The sequence below is a fragment of the Somniosus microcephalus genome, unplaced genomic scaffold (genome assembly GCF_052327205.1).
Source record: "Somniosus microcephalus isolate GS21.2 unplaced genomic scaffold, FLI_Smic_1.0 unresolved_chr1, whole genome shotgun sequence".
In the NCBI taxonomy this organism is placed as follows: Eukaryota; Metazoa; Chordata; class Chondrichthyes; order Squaliformes; family Somniosidae; genus Somniosus; species Somniosus microcephalus.
Window position 1 is genome coordinate 31,390,977 of NW_028225179.1, and position 20,102 is coordinate 31,411,078.

The window sequence follows — 20,102 nt, forward strand, 5'->3', positions numbered from 1 at the left end:
ACAACATTCTTACAGGGCTTGACAGGGTAGATGCAGGGAGGATGTTTCCCCTGGCTGGGGAGTCCGTAACCAGGGGCACAGTCTTAGAAACAGGGGTCGGCCATTTAGGACTGAGAAGGAGAAATTTCTTCACTCACAGGGTGGTGAATCTTTGGAATTCTCTACCCCAGAGGGCTGTGGAGACTCAGTCATTGGGTATATTCAGGACAGAGATCGACAGAGATCAACAATCCTGTTGTGCAAGGCCCCTTGGGGAGGAGCGATCATAATATGATCAAAATCTTCATTAAGATTGAGAGTGAAGTAGTTGACTCAGAGACTACGGTCCTGAATGTAAATAAAGGAAACTACGATGGTATGAGGAGTCAGTTGGCTAGGATGGATTGGGGAACGTTACTTAAAGGGTTGATGGTGGATAGGCAATAGCAAACATTTAAAGATCACATGGATCAACTACAGAATTTGTTCATCCCTTTTTGGCATAAAAATAAAACAAAAAAGGTGACTCAACCGTGGCTAACAAGGGAAATTAGGGATACCATAAGATCCAAGGAGAGGACATATAAATTGGCCAGAAAGAGCTGCAAACCTGACGATTGGGAGCAGTTTAGGATTCAGCAAAGGAGGACAAAGGGATTAATTAAGAGGGGGAAGATAGAATATGAAAGTAAGCTTGCAGGGAACATAAAAGCTGACTGTAAAAGCATCTATAGATATGTGAAGAGAAAACGATTGGTGAAGTCAAGGGTAGGTCCCTTGCAGTCCGAATCAGGGGAATTTATAATGGGGAACAAAGACATGGCGGATCAATTAAATACATACTTTGGTTCTGTCTTCACAAAGGAGGACACAAATAAACTCCCAGATATGTTGGGGAACATAGGGTCTAATGAGAGGGAGGAATTGAATTAAATCAGTATTTGTAGGGAAATTGATGGGATTGAAGGCCGATAAATCTACATCCTAGGGTACTTAAGGAAGTGGCCCTAGAAATAGTAGATGCATTGCTGGTCATCTTCCAAAATTCTATAGGCTCTGGAACAGTTCCCATGGATTGGAGGGTAGCAAATGTAACCCCACTATTCAAAAAAGGTGGTAGAGAGAAAATGGGGACTTATAGACCGGTAAGCCTGACATCGGTAGTGGGGAAAATGCTAGAGTCCATTATAAAAGATGTAATAGCAGAGCACTTAGAAAACAGTGACGGGATCGGACAAAGTCAACATGGATTTACAAACGGTAAATCATGCTTGATTAATCTACTGGAATTTTTTGAGGATGTAACTGGTAGAATAGATAAGGGAGAACCAGTGGATGCAGTATATTTGGACTTTCAGAAGGTTTTCGATAAGGTCCCGCATAAGAGATTAGCGTGCAAAGTTAAGGCACTTGGGATTGGGGGTAAGGTACTGACTTGTATAGAGAACTGGTTGGCAGACAGGAACAAAGTGTTGGAATAAATGAGTCTTTTTCCGAGTGGCAGGCAGTGACTAGTGGGGTACCACAGGGATCAGTGCTAGGATCTCAGCTATTCACAATATATGTTAATGATCTGGACGAGGGAACTAGATGTAATATCTCCAAGTTTGCAGATGACACAAAGCTGGGTGGGCGTGTGTGCTGTGAGGAAGATGCAGATTATCTGAACGGCAATAGATTGAGAAAAGGGGAAGTGCAACATGATCTGGGTGTCCTCGTGCACCAGTCGCAGAAGGTAAGCATGCAGGTGCAGCCAGTGTTTAAGGCGGCAAGTGGTATGTTGGCCTTCGTAGGGAGAGGATTAGAGTACAGGGGCAAGAATGTCTTGCAGCATTTGTACAGGGCCTTGGTGAGACCACATCTTGAGTATTGTGTGCAGTTTTGGTCGCCTTATCTGAGGAAGGATGTTCTTGTCATGGAGGGAGTGCAGCGAAGATTCACCAGACTGATACTTGGGATGGCAGGAATGATGTATGAAGAGAGATTGGTTCAATTAGGCTTATACTCGCTGGAGTTTAGAAGAATGAGAGGGGATCTCATTGAAACTTATAAAATTCTGACAGGACTGGACAGACTAGATGCAGGAAGGATGTTCCCGATGGCCGGGGAGTCCAGAACCAGGGGTCACAGTCTAAGGATAAGGGGTAAGCCATTTAGGACAGAGATGAGGAGGAATTTCTTCACCCAGAGAGTGGTGAACCTGTGGAATTCTCTGCCACAGAATGCAGTTGAGGCCAATTCATTAAATATATTTAAGAAGGAGTTGGATATATTTCTTAAGGCTAAAGGGATCAAGGGATATGGGGAGAAGGCAGGGACAGGGTACTGAATTTCGATGATCAGCCATGATCTCATCGAATGGCAGAGCAGGCTCGAAGGGATAAATGGGCTCCTGCTATTATTTCTTATGTTCAGAGGGAACGAAAAAAGTGACAAAGAAAAGGTACCAACATTATTGAATTTTTGTTTGTACAGCTCCAACAATGATTAAAATCTGAAGGAATGAGACTCCACAGGTGTAAAGGTTAATTTTCAGTGCAAGAGAGGATGTCTGGCATCAGTTAAGACTGATCACGCCGTTAAACAAATAGTTACACTGGAATAGGCAAGTCCTGACGTTTCCTGGCGAGTTTCCTGTGTATCTATCAGGTAAGTACAGTAATTTTACGCCATTCCATGCATTTCAATGGCGAGTCTCTCGGCGAGACACCATTCTCGCGCAGCTTTGGGAGCAACAGGGCAACTCGGACAGGACATTCCCGATTTTCCTGTTTAACTCCACATGTGCGGTCACTGGAAGTTACTGTCCAATTTACACTTTAATAACAGTGAGCGCTGCTAGCCCCACCGTTAATTCTACCGCAAACTCTGGCCTATTGCGAAAATATGAACCTGTGGGGGACTACGGTCTCCCGCGTAAAGAAATAGGCAACACAGCGAGCTACAAGAAATAGGTCTTTACTCCAACTCTCACAATACAGTACTGAATTCGTGAAGCCTGCGAGCCTGTGATGACTCACGGATTGGTCACCTGCTGGAACCTGATTGGTTTTCCTTCTCTCAGCAGCAGGCAAGTCTGAACATGCCTTATTCCTCTCAGCTTGCAACTGTCTTGCGGGGGGAGGGGAATACAGCAGTTAAAAGGGGATTATACAGGTTTATCTACATAGTGTTTCCCCAATGTGGCAACGCCACATACGCCCCCCCAGAATCCTCGTTAACTGTAAAAGTCAGTCTCTGCGGAGGTTTGACCAAGCGGCCGTAGTAGCCATCTGGCGTGTGAGGAGGGCTGTCTGGGAGGTCGGTTGGTTCGTCGGCTGGTCTGCCGGTGGGCTGGCTGGACGGGCTGCCGGCGAAGGTGGGGCGGCGGCCGGGAAGTAAGGTTCTGGCGTTTCTTGGTCCTCTTGTGGGGCCGCCGCCAACGCGGGAGGTCTGCCCCGCCGTGGGGGAAGAGCCGGCCGAAACGGGAAGCTGAGGTCCAGGTGCGCCGGTTTGAGGCGGCCTACTGAAATAAGGTCCGGCTTCCCGCCGACGTTGATAAGAAAAGCTTTGTCCCCTGTCTCCAATACTGGGAAGGGGCCGGTGTATGGTGCCTGCAGCGGGCCTCTGTGCGCGTCCCGGCGCATGAAGACAAACTCCGCATGTCGTAAGTCTCGAGGCACGTAGGACGGCTGCGGGCCGTGTTGCGAAGTGGGCACTGGACGGAATTGCTGGGCCGCGTCCTGGTGCAGGGAAAACTGTCTGGCGGCCGACCACGGCTCCGTTGTCAGGGGGAGGAAGTCGCCTGGTACTCTGAGCGGTTGGCCGTAGACCATCTCGGCCGTGGAGGCGCGGAGGTCCTCTTTGGGCGCGGTGCGCAATCCCAGGAGGACCCAGTGTAGTTTGTCGATCCAGCTGGTGTCGGCCAGGCTGGCACGGAGAGGCTTTCAAAGAACGATGAAAGCGCTCGCAGAGCCCGTTGGCCTGCGGGTGGTAGGTTGTTGTCCTGTGCAACTTGGTGCCGAGGCCGGCGGTGATGGCATTCCACAAGCGGGAGGTGAACTGGGGGCCTCTGTCCGAGGATATGTCGGTCGGCACGCCGAACCGGGCCACCAATGTCGAGGCGAATGCTCTCGCGACGTCGGTCGTGGTGGTGGAGGCGAGGGGAACCACCTCGGGCCATCTGGTGGTGCGGTCGACGATCGTGAGGTGTGTAAAACCGTGCGACGGCGGCAAGGTGCCTACCAGATCGACGTGGACGTGGTCGAAACGCCTCTCGGGCACCGGGAAACACTCCAATGGCGCCTTGGTGTGCTGCTGGACCTTAGCGCGCTGACACGCCACGCATGTGTTGGTCCAGTCTCACATCCTTGTGGAGTCCAGGCCAGACGAACTTGGCGGACATAAGTTTCTGAGACGCACGCATCCCTGGATGTGAGAGGCCGTGGATGATGTCGAAAACTCGCTTGCGCCAGGCGGATGGGACGACCGGCCTAGGCAAGGGGACTGAGACGTCGCACAGGAGGGTTGTGCCGGCTGCGTGGAAGTGGATGTCGGCCAGGGTGAGGCTGGTAGTTGACGTCCTGAGGGCCTGGATCTCCACGTCGGCGGCCTGGTCTCTCGCCATGCTGGCATAGTCGACGCCCAGGTGCACTGCGTGGAGTGAGGGTCTTGATAGGCAGTCGGCCACCAAATTGTCCTTGCCGGCGACGTGGCGGATGTCCGTGGTGAACTCCGAGATGAAGTTGAGTTGGTGCGCGGACCAGGGTTCGGTTACTTTGGCCATGGCGAAAGCGAGCGGCTTGTGGTCCACGAATGCGGTGAACGGCCGGCCTTCCAGAAGGAAACGGAAGTGCTGGATTGCCAGGAACAGGGGCTCTCTGTCGAACGTGCTGTAGGCCTGCTCGTTCTTGCGCAGCTGTCGGCTGAAAAATGCCAGTGGCTGCCACGCGCCTTCGACCCACTGTTGCTGGACGGCGCAATCCGAGGCATCCGTGGTGAGGGCGGTCTTGGCGCCCGGGATGGGGTGGGCCAGTAGTGTGGCGTTGGCCAAGGCGCTTTTGGTCTGGTGGAAGGCTGTCGCCATCTCGCTGGACCAGGCGAGTTGCTCTTTGCCCGTTTTGCCCCTGGTGGCTTCGTAGAGGGGGCGCATGAGTGCGGTGGCCTTGGGCACGAACCGGTGATAGAAATTGACCATCCCCAAAAATTCCTGCAGCGCCTTGACCGAGGTGGGCTGGGGAAAGTCCACCACCGCTTGCACCTTGGAAGGTAGGGGAATGGCTCCCCTTGGCGAGATTCTGTGGCCGAGAAAGTCAATTTGGGCTGCTCCGAACTGGCATTTGGCTGGGTTGACGATTAGCCCGTGTTGGCTGAGGCGCTGGAAAAGGGAGCGCAAATGCGCGATGTGCTCGGCCTTGCTGGTGCTGGCCACGAGGATATCGTCCAGATAGACGAACAGGAAGCTCAGGTCCCGTAGGACGGAGTCCATGAGCCATTGGAAGGCCTGTGCGGCGTTCCTGAGCCCGAAGGGCATGCGCAGGAACTCGACCAGTCCGAAGGGGGTGATGACCGCCGTCTTCTGGACGTCTGCGTGGTGGACGGGGACCTGATGGTAGCCACGAATCAGGTCGACCTTGGAAAAGACGGACTTTCCTGCTAGGTGTGCCGAGAAGTCTTGGATGTGCGGAATGGGGTATCTATCGGGCGTGGTGGCGTCGTTGAGCCGTCTGTAGTCGCCGCAGGGGCACCAGCCACTGCCCGGCTTGGGCACAATGTGGAGGGGGGACGACCAAGGGCTGTTCAAGCGGCGGATGATGCCCAGTTTTTCCATCGTGGCAAATTCTTCCTTGGCCACCATCTTGGCTGGGTCCAGGCGTCTGGCTCGAGCGAACACTGGTGGTCCCGTAGTGGCGATGTGGTGCTCGACCCCACGCTTGGCTGCCGCGGCTGAGGTCGGTCGGTTGTGTGAGCCTCGGGAAATCTGCAAGTAGGCGGGCGTAGACGTCATGCGCCGGGGCGGAGCAGGACCCGACAAGGGCCGGGCTGTTGCTCTGCTGGCAGGCCAGTGAAGCGAAAGTTGCTGCGTCGATCAGGCGCCTGTCGCGGACGTCGACCAGGAGTCCGTGGGCGCAAAGAAAATTGGCGCCCAGCAAGGGATGTGCCACCGAGGCCGTCACGAAATCCCATGTAAATCGCTGGCCGTTGAAACAAACCTCGGCCAGTCGCTTTCCGAAAGTAGCGATGGCTGCGCCATTTGCCGCCACAAGGGGTGGGCCGCTGCGGCCTGCCTGGATGTCGAGCTGGGAGGCAGGAATTATGCTGCATTGGGCTCCGATGTCGCAAAGGAATCTGCGCCCTGAGAGTCGGTTATGTACAGCAGTTTACCTGCGGTGCCGATGGCCATCGTGGCGGCGGGGGTGCGGTCGAGCGGGCCTAGGCGGCGGCGCGGGACTGGTGCGTTGGGCCGGGCGGCCATCTTGGTTTGATCGAAAGAGCAGGGTGCTCTGCAGCGTTGGGCCTTGTGGCCGAAACGCGCGTGGTAATAGCATAGTTCTGCGGCCTGGCGTGGCGGCACGCGCTCGGTGGTGTCGGGGAGCCTCGTGGCTGCACAGCCGAGTTGGGCGATGGCGAAGACTTTGTCCGCGGCAGCTGCCAGTTGTACGCAGTCCGTGATCGGGAACCCCGCGAGGGCAGTCTGTACCTGCTGAGGAAGCAGGCTGAGGAAAAGGGCCCGAAAGAAGAAGCACGGCGGTTCAGAGCCCAGGAGCGCAAGCATCCGGCTCATCAACTGGGTCGGGGTAGAATCGCCGAGGCCTGGTAGTGAGAGAAGCCTGCGGGCTCTCTCCTCCCTGGACAGGCCGTAAGCCTGCAGCAAGCAGCCCTTAATGGTTGAGTACTTGCCGGTCTGTGGTGGGTTCCCCAGCAGGTCGAGAACTTCGGCGGCGGTAGAGCTTGCTAGTGCTGAGTCTACGTGGAGGTACCTTTCTTCATCGTCTTGAACCCTGCGAAGGGTGAATTGGGCCTCCGAGTGCGCGAACCAAGCTGATGCTTGGTGTTCCCAGAAGGTGGGGAGCTTCAAGGACGCGGCGCCGGCCGCCATCGGGCTGCTGCTGGTTGCCATCGGGTCGTTGCTGGCCTCTGTAGGGCTGCGTGAGTCGGGGGCTTCGGCCGCCGACATTCGGGGTCTCCCGCGTAAAGAAATAGGTAACACAGCGAGCTACAAGAAATTGGTCTTTACTCCAACTCTCACAATACAGTACTGAATTCGTAAAGCCCGCGAACCTGTGATGACTCACGGATTGGTCACCTGCTGGAACCTGATTGGTTTTCCTTCTCTCAGCAGCAGGCAAGTCTGAACATGCCTTATTCCTCTCAGCTTGCAACTGTCTTGCGGGGGGAGGGGAATACAGCAGTTAAAAAGGGGATTATTCAGGTTTATCTACATACACAGTGTTTCCCCAATGTGGCAACGCCACAAAACTATCACTAATTTATCCCCCAGTCACTCAGTCCGTGAACAAAATGGTGCAGAAACCAAACCATTAAAGTGAGCGGATAGAAAATCCCGACGAGGAAATTGAGATTTCTCAATGTTCCCCCTTGGGGAGTGACATCCCACACCAAGAGCACAGGGGCCGGTAATTACAGACTGAGAAATCTCAATTTCCTCATGCTCCCCCTGGGGAGTGACGTCCCACACCAAGAGCACAGGGGCAGGTAATTACAGGCTAAGAAATCTCAATTTCCTCATGTTCCCCCCTGGGGAGTGACGTCCCACACCAAGAGCACAGGGGCAGGTAATTACAGACTGAGAAATCTCAATTTCCTCATGTTCCCCCTGGGGAGTGACGTGCCACACCAAGAGCACAGGGGCCGGTAATTACAGACTGAGAAATCTCAATTTCCTCATGTTCCCCCTGGGGAGTGACGTGCCACACCAAGAGCACAGGGGCCGGTAATTACAGACTGAGAAATCTCAATTTCCTCATGTTCCCCCCCTGGGGAGTGACGTCCCACACCAAGAGCACAGGGGCAGGTAATTACAGACTGAGAAATCTCAATTTCCTCATGTTCCCCCCTGGGGAGTGACGTCCCACACCAAGAGCACAGGGGCAGGTAATTACAGACTGAGTAATCTCAATTTCCCCATGTTCCCCCTGGGGAGTGACGTCCCACACCAAGAGCACAGGGGCAGGTAATTACAGACTGAGTAATCTCAATTTCCCCATGTTCCCCCCTGGGGAGTGACGTCCCACACCAAGAGCACAGGGGCAGGTAATTACAGACTGAGAAATCTCAATTTCCTCATGTTCCCCCTGGGGAGTGACGTCCCACACCAAGAGCACAGGGGCTGGTAATTACAGACTGAGAAATCTCAATTTCCCCATGTTCCCCCCTGGGGAGTGACGTCCCACACCAAGAGCGCAGGGGCCGGTAATTACAGACTGAGAAATCTCAATTTCCTCATGTTCCCCCTGGGGAGTGACGTCCCACACCGAGAGCACAGGGGCAGGTAATTACAGACTGAGTAATCTCAATTTCCTCATGTTCCCCCTGGGGAGTGACGTCCCACACCAAGAGCACAGGGGCAGGTAATTACAGACTGAGAAATCTCAATTTCCTCATGTTCCCCCCCTGGGGAGTGACGTCCCACACCAAGAGCACAGGGGCAGGTAATTACAGACTGAGAAATCTCAATTTCCTCATGTTCCCCCTGGGGAGTGACGTCCCACACCAAGAGCACAGGGGCAGGTAATTACAGACTGAGTAATCTCAATTTCCTCATGTTCCCCCCTGGGGAGTGACGTCCCACACCAAGAGCACAGGGGCAGGTAATTACAGACTGAGAAATCTCAATTTCCTCATGTTCCCCCCTGGGGAGTGACGTCCCACACCAGGAGCAGGTAATTACAGACTGAGAAATCTCAATTTCCTCATGTTCCCCCTGGGGAGTGACGTCCCACACCAGGAGCACAGGGGCAGGTAATTACAGACTGAGAAATCTCAATTTCCTCATGTTCCCCCTGGGGAGTGACGTCCCACACCAAGAGCACAGGGGCAGGTAATTACAGACTGAGAAATCTCAATTTCCTCATGTTTCCCCCTGGGGAGTGACGTCCCACACCAAGAGCACAGGGGCAGGTAATTACAGACTGAGAAATCTCAATTTCCTCATGTTCCCCCCTGGGGAGTGACGTCCCACACCAAGAGCACAGGGGCAGGTAATTACAGACTGAGAAATCTCAATTTCCTCATGTTCCCCCCTGGGGAGTGACGTCCCACACCAAGAGCACAGGGGCAGGTAATTACAGACTGAGAAATCTCAATTTCCTCATGTTCCCCCCTGGGGAGTGACGTCCCACACCAAGAGCACAGGGACTGGTAATTGCAGACTGAGAAATCTCAATTTCCTCATGTTCCCCCCTGGAGAGTGACGTCCCACACCAAGAGCACAGGGGCAGGTAATTACAGACTGAGAAATCTCAATTTCCTCATGTTCCCCCCTGGGGAGTGACGTTCCACACCAAGAGCAGAGGGGCTGGTAATTACAGACTGAGAAATCTCAATTTCCTCATGTTCCCCCCTGGAGAGTGACGTCCCACACCAAGAGCACAGGGGCAGGTAATTACAGACTGAGAAATCTCAATTTCCTCATGTTCCCCCCTGGAGAGTGACGTCCCACACCAAGAGCACAGGGGCAGGTAATTACAGACTGAGTAATCTCAATTTCCTCATGTTCCCCCCTGGGGAGTGACGTCCCACACCAAGAGCACAGGGGCAGGTAATTACAGACTGAGAAATCTCAATTTCCTCATGTTCCCCCCTGGAGAGTGACGTCCCACACCAAGAGCACAGGGGCAGGTAATTACAGACTGAGAAATCTCAATTTCCTCATGTTCCCCCCTGGAGAGTGACGTCCCACACCAAGAGCACAGGGGCTGGTAATTACAGACTGAGTAATCTCAATTTCCTCATGTTCCCCCCTGGGGAGTGACGTCCCACACCAAGAGCACAGGGGCTGGTAATTTACCCAGTTGTGTACAGGTTTGGACACTCCATTTATAGGATGTAAAAGCAGTGGAAAAAACTGGCGTGCAATTGCACGAGGATGTTACCAGGGATGTGGAGTTACCGTTAGAGAGTGCGATTTGAGAACGTTGGGCTCATTCCACGAGAGGTGAGCAGGTTAAGTGAGGAGTTCTGATCAAATAAATATTTACTGATATTTCCACTGATTGCCCAGAGGGCACATATTTAGGCTAATTCAAAGAATTGGGGTGAAGGTTGATAAATGTAATTACACATGCGGTGGTTAGAAAGCAGAATTCAATCCCACAAGCTATGGTGGAAGCAAGTGGACATTTATTTACTAAAATCTCTTTCTATCGCTGCGTGGATAGAAAGGAATGTTGGAGTATGGGGAGTGAACAGAAGATTGCACCTGGACTGACTGGGATACTAACCTTAATGTGGTCAACAGGAGGTGGGATTAGACTAGGTGGGATATTAACAGTAATGGGCAGTGAGCAGGAGGTTGGGATTAGACTAGCTGGGATATTAGCAGTAATGGGTAGTGAGCAGGAGGTTGGGATTAGACTAGGTGGGATATTAACAGTAATGGGTAGTGAGCAGGAGGTTGGGATTAGACTAGGTGGGATATTAACAGTAATGGGCAGTGAGCAGGAGGTTGGGATTAGACTAGGTGGGATATTAACAGTAATGGGCAGTGAGCAGGAGGTTGGGATTAGACTAGGTGGGATATTAACAGTAATGGGCAGTGAGTAGGAGGTTGGGATTAGACTAGGTGGGATATTAACAGTAATGGGCAGTGAGCAGGAGGTTGGGATTAGACTAGGTGGGATATTAACAGTAATGGGCAGTAAGCAGGAGGTTGGGATTAGACTAGGTGGGATATTAACAGTAATGGGCAGTGAGCAGGAGGTTGGGATTAGACTAGGTGGGATATTAACAGTAATGGGCAGTGAGCAGGAGGTTGGGATTAGACTAGGTGGGATATTAACAGTAATGGGCAGTGAGCAGGAGGTTGGGATTAGACTAGGTGAGATATTAACAGTAATGGGCAGTGAGCAGGAGGTTGGGATTAGACTACGTGGGATATTAACAGTAATGGGCAGTGAGCAGGAGGTTGGGATTAGACTAGGTGGGATATTAACAGTAATGGGCAGTGAGCAGGAGGTTGGGATTAGACTAGGTGGGATATTAACAGTAATGGGCAGTGAGCAGGAGGTTGGGATTAGACTAGGTGGGATATTAACAGTAATGGGCAGTGAGCAGGAGGTTGGGATTAGACTAGGTGGGATATTAACGGTAATGGGCAGTGAGCAGGAGGTTGGGATTAGACTAGGTGGGATATTAACAGTAATGGGTAGTGAGCAGGAGGTTGGGATTAGACTAGGTGGGATATTAACAGTAATGGGCAGTGAGCAGGAGGTTGGGATTAGACTAGGTGGGATATTAACAGTAATGGGCAGTGAGCAGGAGGTTGGGATTAGACTAGGTGGGATATTAACAGTAATGGGCAGTGAGCAGGAGGTTGGGATTAGACTAGGTGGGATATTAACGGTAATGGGCAGTGAGCAGGAGGTTGGGATTAGACTAGGTGGGATATTAACAGTAATGGGCAGTGAGCAGGAAGTTGGGATTAGACTAGGTGGGATATTAACGGTAATGGGCAGTGAGCAGGAGGTTGGGTTTAGACTAGGTGGGATATTAACAGTAATGGGCAGTGAGCAGGAGGTTGGGATTAGACTTGGTGGGATATTAACAGTAATGGGCAGTGAGCAGGAAGTTGGGATTAGACTAGGTGGGATATTAACGGTAATGGGCAGTGAGGAGGTTGGGATTACACTAGCTGGGATATTAGCAGTAATGGGTAGTGAGCAGGAGGTTGGGATTAGACTAGGTGGGATATTAACAGTAATGGGCAGTGAGCAGGAGGTTGGGATTAGACTAGGTGGGATATTAACAGTACTGGGCAGTGAGCAGGAGGTTGGGATTAGACTAGGTGGGATATTAACAGTACTGGGCAGTGAGCAGGAGGTTGGGATTAGACTAGGTGGGATATTAACAGTAATGGGCAGCGAGCAGGAGGTTGGGATTAGACTAGGTGGGATATTAACAGTAATGGGCAGTGAGCAGGAGGTTGGGATTAGACTAGGTGGGATATTAACAGTAATGGGCAGTGAGCAGGAGGTTGGGATTAGACTAGGTGGGATATTAACAGTAATGGGCAGTGAGCAGGAGGTTGGGATTAGACTAGGTGGGATAGTAACAGTAATGGGCAGTGAGCAGGAGGTTGGGATTAGACTAGGTGGGATATTAACAGTAATGGGCAGTGAGCAGGAGGTTGGGATTAGACTAGGTGGGATAGTAACAGTAATGGGCAGTGAGCAGGAGGTTGGGATTAGACTAGGTGGGATATTAACAGTAATGGGCAGTGAGCAGGAGGTTGGGATTAGACTAGGTGAGATATTAACAGTAATGGGTAGTGAGCAGGAGGTTGGGATTAGACTAGGTGGGATATTAACAGTAATGGGTAGTGAGCAGGAGGTTGGGATTAGACTAGGTGGGATATTAACGGTAATGGGCAGTGAGCAGGAGGTTGGGATTAGACTAGGTGGGATATTAACGGTAATGGGCATTGAGCAGGAGGTTGGGATTAGACTAGGTGGGATATTAACAGTAATGGGCAGTGAGCAGGAGGTTGGGATTAGACGAGGTGGGATATTAACAGTAATGGGCAGTGAGCAGGAGGTTGGGATTAGACTAGGTGGGATATTAACAGTAATGGGCAGCGAGCAGGAGGTTGGGATTAGACTAGGTGGGATATTAACAGTAATGGGCAGTGAGCAGGAGGTTGGGATTAGACTAGGTGGGATATTAACAGTAATGGGCAGTGAGCAGGAGGTTGGGATTAGACTAGGTAGGATATTAACAGTAATGGGTAGTGAGCAGGAGGTTGGGATTAGACTAGGTGGGATATTAACAGTAATGGGTAGTGAGGAGGTTGGGATTAGACTAGGTGGGATATTAACAGTAATGGGCAGCGAGCAGGAGGTTGGGATTAGACTAGGTGGGATATTAACAGTAATGGGCAGTGAGCAGGAGGTTGGGATTAGACTAGGTGGGATATTAACAGTAATGGGCAGTGAGCAGGAGGTTGGGATTAGACTAGGTGGGATATTAACAGTAATGGGTAGTGAGGAGGTTGGGATTAGACTAGGTGGGATATTAACAGTAATGGGTAGTGAGGAGGTTGGGATTAGACTAGGTGGGATATTAACAGTAATGAGCAGCGAGCAGGAGGTTGGGATTAGACTAGGTGGGATATTAACAGTAATGGGCAGTGAGCAGGAGGTTGGGATTAGACTAGGTGGGATATTAACAGTAATGGGCAGTGAGCAGGAGGTTGGGATTAGACTAGGTGGGATATTAACAGTAATGGGCAGTGAGCAGGAGGTTGGGATTAGACTAGGTGGGATATTAACAGTAATGGGCAGTGAGCAGGAAGTTGGGATTAGACTAGGTGGGATATTAACAGTAATGGGTAGTGAGCAGGAGGTTGGGATTAGACTAGGTGGGATATTAACAGTAATGGGCAGTGAGCAGGAGGTTGGGATTAGACTAGGTGGGATATTAACGGTAATGGGCAGTGAGCAGGAGGTTGGGATTAGACTAGGTGGGATAGTAACAGTAATGGGCAGTGAGCAGGAGGTTGGGATTAGACTAGGTGGGATATTAACAGTAATGGGCAGTGAGCAGGAGGTTGGGATTAGACTAGGTGGGATATTAACTGTAATGGACAGTGAGCAGGAGGTTGGGATTAGACTAGGTGGGATATTAACAGTAATGGGCAGTGAGCAGGAGGTTGGGATTAGACTAGGTGGGATATTAACAGTAATGGGCAGTGAGCAGGAGGTTGGGATTAGACTAGGTGGGATATTAACAGTAATGGGCAGTGAGCAGGAGGTTGGGATTAGACTAGGTAGGATATTAACTGTAATGGGCAGTGAGCAGGAGGTTGGGATTAGACTAGGTGGGATATTAACTGTAATGGGCAGTGAGCAGGAGGTTGGGATTAGACTCGGTGGGATATTAACAGTAATGGGCAGTGAGCAGGAGGTTGGGATTAGACTAGGTGGGATATTAACAGTAATGGGCAGTGAGCAGGAGGTTGGGATTAGACTAGGTGGGATATTAACAGTAATGGGCAGTGAGCAGGAGGTTGGGATTAGACTAGGTGGGATATTAACAGTAATGGGCAGTGAGCAGGAGGTTGGGATTAGACTAGGTGGGATATTAACAGTAATGGGCAGTGAGCAGGAGGTTGGGATTAGACTAGGTGGGATATTAACTGTAATGGGCAGTGAGCAGGAGGTTGGGATTAGACTAGGTGGGATATTAACAATAATGGGCAGTGAGCAGGAGGTTGGGATTAGACTAGGTGGGATATTAACAGTAATGGGCAGTGAGCAGGAGGTTGGGATTAGACTAGGTGGGATATTAACAGTAATGGGCAGTGAGCAGGAGGTTGGGATTAGACTAGGTGGGATATTAACTGTAATGGGCAGTGAGCAGGAGGTTGGGATTAGACTCGGTGGGATATTAACAATAATGGGCAGTGAGCAGGAGGTTGGGATTAGACTAGGTGGGATATTAACAGTAATGGGCAGTGAGCAGGAGGTTGGGATTAGACTAGGTGGGATATTAACAGTAATGGGCAGTGAGCAGGAGGTTGGGATTAGACTAGGTGGGATATTAACAGTAATGGGCAGTGAGCAGGAGGTTGGGATTAGACTAGGTGGGATATTAACAGTAATGGGCAGTGAGCAGGAGGTTGGGATTAGACTAGGTGGGATATTAACAGTAATGGGTAGTGAGCAGGAGGTTGGGATTAGACTAGGTGGGATATTAACAGTAATGGGCAGTGAGCAGGAGGTTGGGATTAGACTAGGTGGGATATTAACAGTAATGGGCAGTGAGCAGGAGGTTGGGATTAGACTAGGTGGGATATTAACAGTAATGGGTAGTGAGCAGGAGGTTGGGATTAGACTAGGTGGGATATTAACAGTAATGGGCAGTGAGCAGGAGGTTGGGATGAGAGTAAATTTCCTAGATTATCGACTGGGAAAGTTGGTAGCAGGCCGACCGTCCATTAAACACTCTGCCCGATTATCATTTCCATTTAGTTCTGTTCCATTACAGGTAACTGACAAGGAAATTACAGCAAGCAGCCTGTAATGTTCTAAGTGCTGTCCCGGGGAGTGACGCTCCAGGACAGGTTCTCCCGCCAGTATTGAGTCTCTGCCGAAGTTGGAATTGACTCCCGGTGATGCAGGGGGAGGAAAAACCTGCACAGCGTCGGGTTTTCAATCCTCATTCTTTGGGGGGTTAGTTTTCCTGTTCGTGTCTCAGACATTTTAACCATTGTGTTTTTGTTCTTGAAAAGCCTCTCATTTACTCCACAGATGATTTTTGTCATCTCCCGGTTCCTTAATTTACTTTAAGTAGTTTCCAGGTCAGTAAACTCATGACGTTCCCTGTAATTCCTGTCTGTTGCCTCTGGCCTCTCCTTTTCCCAGTCCCACTTAAACTGTTCCCTTTGTTTTCAGTCCACAATGAGTTATACCCGAACCGTTCCCCTGTCCTTTGTACAGATACGGACCGATCCGCTGGGTATTTTCACCTCTTCATATCATTGTTTCAGATTCACAATATTTTCAGTTTATCTATTTAGTTCCTATTTGACGAGTTTCTCTTCGGTAACATTCTGTGATTCTAAGATCTGATATCCTGTCAGTTCTGTGATGTTTAAATAATCCAGACTCATTCTGTGTCCCTCCCACTTACCCGATGTTCTTGTCCACTGAAATGCCTCTCGTTTGTTAACAACGAGCTCAGTCCGTCCACCCCTCCTTCAATCGCCTGTTCCAGTCTGTCCCGGTAGAATTTCGTGAACCGGAACAACTGGTAATCGTCGCACTTTGTCAAGAACTCAGTGATTGTAGAGTTCGGATCTGTGAACACAAATGGAGAAAACTAAACACATTATCCACTTTCTACCCAGGCAGCTACATGTCATCGTATACCAAACGGCTACAGCTTCCTGTGAGCCACATTATCAAACACCTTCTGGTGAGCCACATTATCAAACACCTTCTGGTGAGCCACATTATCAAACACCTTCTGGTGAGCCACATTATCAAACACCTTCTGGTGAGCCACATTATCAAACACCTTCCGGTGAGCCACATTATCAAACACCTTCTGATAACCCACATACACCACATGTACAACATTCCATCAACCTGTATAGTCACGGCTCCACAAAACGACATCTTAATGTGTTGGGAGATTGGGCACATGACTGGCAAATGGTGTTTAGCTTGGATAAGTGCCGTGTTATGCCTGTGGGCAGTGCGAGTGCTCAACATTCATACACCCTTCATGGCATTAAATAAGGGGGAGAAAGGAAGATCCGGGTATTCTGGTGGATACATCTCTAAAGGTACAGGAGCAATGCCGTGAAGTGATAGCGAGAACAAAGGGGATATTGGGGTGCATTCATATGACAGTAGGGTATAAGACGACCTATTCTGTCCTAGTACAAGACCTTGGTAAAGGCTTCACTTGGAATACTGTGTCCAGTTATGGTCCCCACATAAGGTGGGTGATATTGAGGCTTTGAAACTGATGCAGAGGGACATTAGACTAATTCCCAGTATAAAGCACCTTAGTTATCAAGATAGGCTAAGAATTTGGACTCTACACTTTAGAGAAGCAAAAACTAAGCGGTGATCTGATTGAGGTTTATAAGATGATGGAGGGAATCGATTGTGTTCCATTTGACACTTTGTTCCAATTACATAGCTTACGGAGGGCCAGGGGTCACCATTTTAAGTTGTGAAAGGCCAGATTTACGTTAGATGTCAGGAGGTGGTTCTTTTCCCAGAGAATAGTCGACCTCTGGAACAGGATCCCTTCTCTGGCGGTGGACACTGACTCGGTGAATTCCTTCAGGCGAGAGCTGGACCTGTTCCTGTTTGGTGCGGACATCACCTCTTACAACAGGAAGACACTTCCGGGAATTCAGTGCAAGATTGATCTGCTGGACTACTTTCAATCGCCTAGATGGGTCGGAGAGGAATTTCCCCTATTTTAATCCCCCAAAGTGGCTGTGTTTTTACCTGTGTTTTTTCACCTCACCCATGGTTTGGTTTGGGATAGCTAGAACAAAGTATGACAAAGTATCGCAATTGCCTAGGAAAGGCTGGATGGACCAAAAGGTCAAATTGTCAAAGACAACTTTTCTACAGCTAATCCGTTCCAGCCACCCCGCATCATCATCTTTATCGCTAAATGCTCGCTAATTCGACCTGGATTAACAGATTTGAGGAGTTTCTACACAATGGTTTCTGGTTACCAGGTTGATCCTCTCTCCACATTAGAACAGAATCACTTGGGCTCCTTCAGCCCACCTGTATATTTTTGATATTAAACCTGGGTTGAAATGCTGTGCTCAGTCCCTCCTATCACCTCTCTGACTCCCTCTAACAGTCTGATATTAAACCTGGGTTGAAATGCTGTGCTCAGTCCCTCCTATCTCCGCTCTGACTCCCTCTAACAATCTGATATTAAACCTGGGTTGAAATGCTGTGCTCAGTCCCTCCTATCACCTCTCTGACTTCCTCTAACAGTCTGATATTAAACCTGGGTTGAAATGCTGTGCTCAGTCCCTCCTATCACCTCTCTGACTCCCTCTAACAGTCTGATATTAAACCTGGGTTGAAATGCTGTGCTCAGTCCCTCCTATCACCTCTCTGACTTCCTCTAACAGTCTGATATTAAACCTGGGTTGAAATGCTGTGCTCAGTCCCTCCTATCTCCGCTCTGACTTCCTCTAACAATCTGATATTAAACCTGGGTTGAAATGCTGTGGTCAGTCCCTCCTATCTCCTCTCTGACTTCCTCGAACAGTCTGATATTAAACCTGGGTTGAAATGCTGTGCTCAGTCCCTCCTATCTGACTTCCTCTAACAGTCTGATATTAAACCTGGGTTGAAATGCTGTGCTCAGTCCCTCCTATCTCCTCTCTGACTTCCTCTAACAGTCTGATATTAAACCTGGGTTGAAATGCTGTGCTCAGTCCCTCCTATCTCCTCTCTGACTTCCTCTAACAGTCTGATATTAAACCTGGGTTGAAATGCTGTGCTCAGTCCCTCCTATCTGACTTCCTCTAACAGTCTGATATTAAACCTGGGTTGAAATGCTGTGCTCAGTCCCTCCTATCTCCTCTCTGACTTCCTCTAACAGTCTGATATTAAACCTGGGTTGAAATGCTGTGCTCAGTCCCTCCTATCTCCTCTCTGACTTCCTCTAACAGTCTGATATTAAACCTGGGTTGAAATGCTGTGCTCAGTCCCTCCTATCTCCGCTCTGACTTCCTCCAACAGTCTGATATTAAACCTGGGTTGAAATGCTGTGCTCAGTCCCTCCTATCACCTCTCTGACTTCCTCTAACAGTCTGGGGTGCATTAATTCTGAGCCCAGGTGACTTCTCCACCTCGGCGACTTTACTCAGATCCAAATCCTTCTCTGCAGTGATCTGTAACTGTGGACCACATCCTCCTCCAGTACGTCAACATTCTCACTTCCACCATCATTTTTAGAAAGTAAAGGAAATATTTTGTATCTCCCCAAAATTGCCTCCCCCACAACGAGTTTCCCCAGTCCCACCTCTCACCTCCACTGCTCGCTGGCCTGTAAAACCCACTGAGAATTGGGCTATCTCCCTTCCTGTTGCTGCATTCCCTATATATGGATTCCATCTTAGCATTGCTCCCTGGAACAACCGTGTGTTCTAAACCCCTCCGCCTCTCTCTCTCGCTCTCCTCCTTTCAGACGTTCCATAAACCTTACCACTTTGAGCAAGCTTTTGCTCACCTGTCCTAATATCACCTTGTGTGACTCGGTGTAAGATTTTGATTGGTCACACTCCTGTGAAGCACTTGAGACGTTTTACCACATTAAAGGTGCTACATAAACACACGTTTGTTCTTGTTGTTGTTCTACGCTGTCAGTCATAGAATGTTTATTAATACTGGCGGCCACAAACTTTCACTCTTCCCTCAAAATGTTATCACCAGAAACATTTCCCTCTGAGTCCTGTGAAAACCAAGGCCCTGTCTGATAGATACTAGATCACATCTCATGTTTCTGAATGTTTGGAATGATTTGTTCACTCACACACAACTCAATACTCGCTCCAACACTGGGAATGTTGACTTGTCCCCGTTTCCTCTATAGATACTAGATCACATCTCATGTTTCTGAATGTTTGGAATGATTTGTTCACTCACACACAACTCAATACTCGCTCCAACACTGGGAATGTTGACTTGTCCCCGTTTCTTCTATAGATACGAGATCACATCTCATGTTTCTGAATGTTTGGAATGATTTGTTCACTCACACAACTCAATACTAGCTCCAACACTGGGAATGTTGACTTGTCCCCGTTTCCTCTATAGATACGAGATCACATCTCATGCTTCTGAATGTTTGGAATGATTTGTTCACTCACACACAACTCAATACTCGCTCCAACACTGGGAATGTTGACTTGTCCCCGTTTCTTCTATAGATACTAGATCACATCTCATGTTTCTGAATGTTTGGAATGATTTGTTCACACACACACAGCTCAATACTCGCTCCAACACTGGGAATGTTGACTTGTCCCCGTTTCTTCTATAGATACTAGATCACATCTCATGTTTCTGAATGTTTGGAATGATTTGTTCACTCACACACAACTCAATACTCGCTCCAACACTGGGAATGTTGACTTGTCCCCGTTTCTTCTATAGATACTAGATCACATCTCATGTTTCTGAATGTTTGGAATGATTTGTTCACACACACACAGCTCAATACTAGCTCCAACACTGGGAATGTTGACTTGTCCCCGTTTCTTCTATAGATACTAGATCACATCTCATGTTTCTGAATGTTTGGAATGATTTGTTCACTCACACACAACTCAATACTCGCTCCAACACTGGGAATGTTGACTTGTCCCCGTTTCTTCTATAGATACTAGATCACATCTCATGTTTCTGAAT

General features: G+C 49.5%; 1 protein-coding gene across 1 annotated transcript in view; it reads right to left on the reverse strand.

The window, feature by feature from the left end:
* LOC147094563 (NACHT, LRR and PYD domains-containing protein 3-like) overlaps window positions 1–20,102 on the reverse strand; it is a 64,111-nt gene that overhangs the window by 39,788 nt on the left and 4,221 nt on the right. Inside the window, exon 2 of the mRNA XM_085974394.1 lies at window positions 15,829–15,995. Coding sequence (XP_085830520.1) covers window positions 15,829–15,995 — 167 coding nt within the window. The remainder of the gene's footprint in view (window positions 1–15,828; window positions 15,996–20,102) is intronic.